Source organism: Seriola lalandi, unplaced genomic scaffold (assembly GCF_002814215.2).
Source record: "Seriola lalandi dorsalis isolate HSWRI2012SDOR001 ecotype SW California unplaced genomic scaffold, Sedor1 jcf7180002054933, whole genome shotgun sequence".
In the NCBI taxonomy this organism is placed as follows: domain Eukaryota; kingdom Metazoa; phylum Chordata; class Actinopteri; order Carangiformes; family Carangidae; genus Seriola; species Seriola lalandi.
The window spans coordinates 3977313-3983296 of record NW_019525485.1 but is presented as its reverse complement, the minus strand read 5'-3'; the positions used below and the strand labels follow the sequence as shown (position 1 = coordinate 3983296).

At 40.7% G+C, this 5984-nt stretch overlaps 1 protein-coding gene across 3 annotated transcripts in view; it reads left to right on the top strand.

Moving 5' to 3' along the window:
* The first annotated feature begins 657 nt into the window (after nucleotides 1-657).
* hyi (hydroxypyruvate isomerase) overlaps nucleotides 658-5984 on the top strand; it is a 20473-nt gene continuing 15146 nt past the window's right edge. For 2 of the 3 annotated variants that reach the window (XM_087170197.1, XM_087170196.1), the window contains exons 1-2: nucleotides 658-1051; nucleotides 1191-1302. In XM_087170197.1, the coding sequence (XP_087026323.1) occupies nucleotides 853-1051; nucleotides 1191-1302 (311 nt within the window). In that variant the 5' untranslated portion in view covers nucleotides 658-852. The remainder of the gene's footprint in view (nucleotides 1052-1190; nucleotides 1303-5984) is intronic. The other variant, XM_023393282.2, reaches the window with a different exon arrangement.

Here is a 5984-nt window from a genome sequence, read left to right as displayed (position 1 = left end):
GAATGTTCCTATGTTAATTTGCAGTCCTGAAAGAGACAATGAGAATACATGTGTTTTATTGTGCAAATATCAATTTATCTTGAGCATTTTGGCTAAATTGGGTGTGCACATGTACATTTTCTAAACAAAAAGCCCATATTCTACACAATAATTCCTGTATCTTCATTATTCAAATTTAAAAAACATATGTTATGAAATAAGGGACACATAAGGTATAGGTGTTGATAAATATTGTTGAATATTTACATTATTAACATTTAGCAATACTTATGTATAAGTCCGTAACAGGGTGGAACTCTAGCACAGTCCATGTCTCAGCAATCAGTCCATAATTATTATCATTTAAGTGCCTAAGCTCTAAAAATACAAATTCCTCAAGGTTAAACATGTCTTCTACCTAATGACATGTTAAAAACATAAAAAATTCACAATATTAATATTAAAACTTAACACCTTGAAAAGTTACCAATTGCGAGGAATGACCCGATTAGTATTTTGATTGCTCATAAAAATATTTCGAAGTAATTAAATCTTATTCACTGAAATTGTACTATGTGTGGAGAGGTGGAGCGGCGCCCTAGCGCCCTAGCGCCCTCTATTGACCGGCTGCCACCGGTGGCAAGGCATTTTTTAGGGAGGGCAGCTGCCTCCCGGTATATCCGCCCCTGGCTCGTATCTGCAGTTTTATTTTGGAGGATTCCGCTTCCGTGTCCGCTCTTTCGCTGCTTTACCGTGTCTGTTAGAAATCTGAAGTCCAGCACTGAGTCGGGTTTCTTCACACAGCTCCCCGAGTTCATAGCTGTCTGTGTGGAAGCTGAACGCAGGGTCGTTGGCCTCTTCGTTGAAATCAACATGGCTCCGCTGAAGTTCTGTGCGAATATTTCCTGGCTCTTCACGGAACTGCAAGACTTCAGCCACAGAATACACGCGGCTGCCGCGGCTGGTTTTCAGGCTGTGGAGGCAGCCTGGCTCTACGACTGCGAACTGCAGGAGCTCCAGAGGGCTAGAGAGGCTACAGGAGTGGACGTGGTCCTTATCAACACTCCGCCCGGTAAACGGTCTAAAACACGGGCCACACACACACACACACACACACACACAGAGGTTCATCTTAACCAGGCAGCGCTGATCAGCACTCATGACCATCACCATCGATGGTGGTGAAGATAAAATGTGTGTGTGTTTGGCAGGAGATGTAAAGGCAGGGGATCTTGGTCTGGGAGCGGTTCCCGGCAGAGAGGCTGAGTTCAGACAGGGTCTGGATCTGGCTGTGAAGTATGCAAAAGCTTTGGACTGCAAAAGGTGAGGCACTTCTCCACGCTGACACCTGTTGAGTATCAGTGTCCTTATGCAGGGACTGGTGCAGCCACTTTAAACATAACACACAGGACAGTTATACTGTTATAAAAGATGCACAGAGCAAAATAACAAATATTGACGTGATTTAAAAAGAATAAAATAAAGAATAAAATAAAGAAGAATGAAATAAAACAGCAGAAAAAATACAGTTGTGTTAGATGAACATCCCCAAGCAAAAGAATACGTCTTTTAAAAGTTGTTGAGACATAAGTTCATCCATTATATTAAATGTGATAGTAGCTGACTGTGTGAACGTAAATATTTTCTATAGAAACAATGACTCGGGGGGCGTGGTTATGGCGCTGAACTGAGCACACGTCTTTTTGTGAGCTCCTGGCAATATTATAGTAAAATCCTGTAAACTTTCCTTTAACTGCATAAACAGTGATAACTTTCATTCGCGGTGACTTATTACTGCATACCCGCGACAATATGCCGAAGAAGAACAAAGCTATAGCCCACTTTTCTCAGAGTGAAGAAGACTACGTCTCAGATGCTATGAGCCAAGCTAACTCAGAGTGTGATGCTAGCCCCGTGCCTCGGGTGGACGACGTCGTCACTGGATCGGCCCAAAACATGGACGTCATTCAGATACTCGACGGGATCAGAAATGACTTATCCACAAAGATTGATGTGGTCTTGAAAGCGATTCAAGATGTTAAGAGAGACGTGCAGGACTTCTCGGCTCGCATGGATGAAGCAGAAGTGCGCATTAGCACCGTAGAAGACACAGTTATCTCAGAGAAAGGCAAGTGACTCTCCTCACTAATAAACTTGACGAGCTCGAAAACCGCTCTCGTCGTTCCAACCTACGGATAGTTAACCTGCCTGAGAAGATGGAGGGAAATGATGCGGTAGCTTTCCTGGAGAAGTGGCTCCCTGAGGTGCTAGGACCAGCAGCATTCCCGAGTCCACCTATCATTGAAAGAGCAGACAGATTGCCCGGCCGGACACAACCTAATCGATCAACCACACCGAGAGTCATCATCGTGAAGTTTTTAAACTTCCAGGATAAAGTCCGAGTGATGCGAGCTTCCAGGGCCAAAGGCAAAGTTATCTGCGCCGGTCAGGAGATCATGTTCTTCCCGGATCTTTCGACGGAGCTCCACCGTCGCCGGAGGGGGTTCGACCGGGTAAAACAACAGCTGAGATCAATGAACATTCGGTACGGAATAATTTCCCCAGCCAAGCTACTAGTGTCGTCTGATGGACAAACACGTGAGTTTGAAATCCCAGCAGAAGCTGAAAAATTCATTCAAGGGTTACAGAACACAGAGGACTCACAGATGAACTAAAACTTACTGCTGAATCCTTTATTATCCACATATAACAGCTATAGTTTGATATTGCTGGCTTTATGGGCCTGTAACACACATGTGAAATGATTATGTTTTTTCTTTTCTTTTTTCTGCGAAGACTTTTCTGTTTTGTTTACATCATTTAGTTATTCCTTCAATCTCAGATGTAAATGCGCTTTTCATTCACTCTTTATACAGAAACTGCCACGCGCCCTTTTTAAGTGGGCTTTCATTCGTTTTGTTTTTTGGAAAAGTGGCTATTCAGTGTACTGTCGGCTTTCCCGGATGAGAGTTAAGCTGCAAGAAAGACAATGATGAACATTTCATATATACTTGTTTGTGTAGATTATATTATTTTGCCAGGGGACACAATTGTCCTGTTAGTTTTGGTTGGACTGTTGTAATGACTGCTTGGTTTGGTCTAACTGCTCCCTTGTTTACACTGGATCAGTGTGTGCACTTAACTGCACCCCAAGGTCAGGGGGAGGGTGGGGAAAGAAGAGGGGCTGTCTTGTTCAGGTGGACAGCTAAGGGGTTTTGTTTTTGTTTGTTGTTTTTTTTTCACATCATGTGGTATTTTACTGGTACACTTCCAAAATGTCACATAGAGACACTCATCAGGTTTACCAACAACTAAAAGATGATGCTATGCTGCATAACCTGGTGTATTATTAAGATTAGATGACTGCAAATAAGAATTTTAAAGTCACTTCATGGAATGTTAGAGGGATGATAAAGTTGACTAAATTAAAACAGGTGATTACCAGGCTTAAACAACTTAAGTCATCCGTAGTTTATCCAGGAGACTATAGACATTCAACCAATTGGGGATTACATCCTAAATGGCTACAGGATTCTGACTTTATAAAATTTGTAGGAGAACATATCGATCTCTACTTCTCTATAAATACGAATCAAACAACTGCAGCCATTAGATGGGAAGCTTTTAAAGCATATATTAGAGGACAAATGATAAGCTTCACCAGCTCTAAATTTGATAAATTCAAACAGACTATGAATGAATTAGACTCTAAAATTAGAGAAGTAGAGAGAGAGGTTAGCATAGATGATTCGACATCAGGAATTACTGACCCTTAATTTGAGATTAGATTAGATTAACTTTATTAATCCCACAACTGGGAAAAGTTAAGGAGCTCTCCATGCTTAAGGCTGAGGATGGTATAATAAGAGTAAAACAACCTTTTTATGATCAGGGTGAAAAGCCGGGTAAACTGCTAGCTTGGCAGATAAAGAAACTTGAATCTGACAGAGCCATCAATATAATTAGGAATGAGCAAGAGAATTAACTACAGATCCCACAGAAATTAATAACACCTTTGTCTCATATTATAAAACCCTTTATAATTCTGACAGCCCTCAAGACGTGGTAAACCAAAACAATTTCCTGGATGGATTGGTCATTCCCTGTATTTCCGAGGGTACAAAAACTGAAATGGAGAGGGAATTAAATTTGAATGACATCTCTAATGCCATTACAAACATGAGAGGAGGTAAAGCTTTGGGTCCAGATGGACTTCCGATAGATATTTACAAATTATTTTAAACAAAATGAATAGCCCCATTATTACATGTTTATTTGGAATCCTTTAAAACAGGTTGCCTCCCCATTTCGCTACGTAGTGCTCTGATCACTCTTATTCTAAAACCAGGCAATGTGTCAACCCAGCGCGGTTCTTATAGACCCATATCACTTTTAAATTCAGATGCAAAGATTATAGCTAAGGTTCTAGCCATGAGACTTGAGAAGGTTCTTCCAGCCATTATACATGGAGACCAGAATGGTTTTGTGCAAAAGCGGCAGGGGTTCCACAATGTGAGAAGAGTTCTTAACATAATTCACGAGTGTGAAGAGTCCCCTGACACTGCAATATTATCACTCGACGCCGAAAAGGCGTTCGACCGAGTCAAATGGCCCTATCTACTCGAGGTGTTTAGGCGGTTTGGATTTGATGACTACTTTCGCAGATGGGTTGAAATTTTATTTGTTGATTCTTCTGCAATGGTATCTACTAATGGTCTCATCTCTCAGCCTTTTGAGTTATTTCAAGGCACAAGGCAAGGGTCACCAATTTCACCTCATCTTTTTGTAATAGCCATGGAACCATTAGCAATAGCGATCAGGTCACACCCCTTAATTCATGGTATTAAGATTGGGGACTTAGAACAAAATACAGCATTGTACGCTGATGATACTATTGTGTTTTTATCACAACTTGCAGAATCGATACCATCTCTCTTACAGTTGTTTAATCAATTTGGGAGTATCTCTGGGTTTAAAGTGAGCAAAGAAAAGTCATCTATTATGTTTTTAAATGGAAATGAGAGGAAGAAACCTTTAGTATCTCATCCATTTGTGAATGCCTCAGAGGGATTTAAATACTTGGGCATCAAAATAAACCCAAAGATAAGTAATCTTAGCTCAGCCAATTATGAGCCCATGGTACTTGATGTGACAGAAGAGATCGCGAGATGGACAACACTACCTCTCTCTATATTGGGAAGAATAAATATAGTAAAGATGACTATACTACCTACATTTTTATTTGTCTTTCAATCAATTCCACTAGCTCCTCCTCCTTCTTTTTTTCCCAAGACCAGAAAGCTTCTTTCCAATTTCATCTGGAACAATAGGAAGCCAAGACTCAGACTCTCCCTCTTATAGCTACCTTATGATGGGGGGGGGGGCTACAGCTGCCAAATCTGGAATGGTATTATTGGGCTGCTCAGTTGAGGGCCACAATGTTTTGGTTTTCTAAAGATGTTTTCATGCCCTGGTTAGAAATGGAAAAACTGTCCTCAAAAGGTTTGTCATTGAATAGTTATCTATACTCAGCATATTTTAAAACATTAAAGAAAGATACTACTAATCCTTTTGTAAAATCACTATTATTGTTTGGCATGTAGTACAAAAATTGTTGTGTAACTCTCCAAGGCTGTCCTGTTTCGCCCCGATTTGGGGTAATGATCACTTCGCTTCGGCAAAGAACGATATGGGATTTAAAACATAGCTGAACAAGGGCATAGTAGAAATGCAGGATGTATATGAGGATTATACTCTAATGTCATTCAGTGGGTTAAAGGCAAAGTTTGATATACCGCAGAAACACTTCTTTAAATATTTACAACTTCGAAGTTTCATTCTGGCACACTTAAACAACTCAGTGCAACAACCTCCATTATCTACCTTAGAAACATATGTCACAAAAAACTGTTTTTGGAAAAGGCTGGTCTCCCGGTTTTATAATATGCTGGTTGAAAACCATAAGGAAAACTCAGATAGTAAGAGACGGGAGTGGATACGTGACT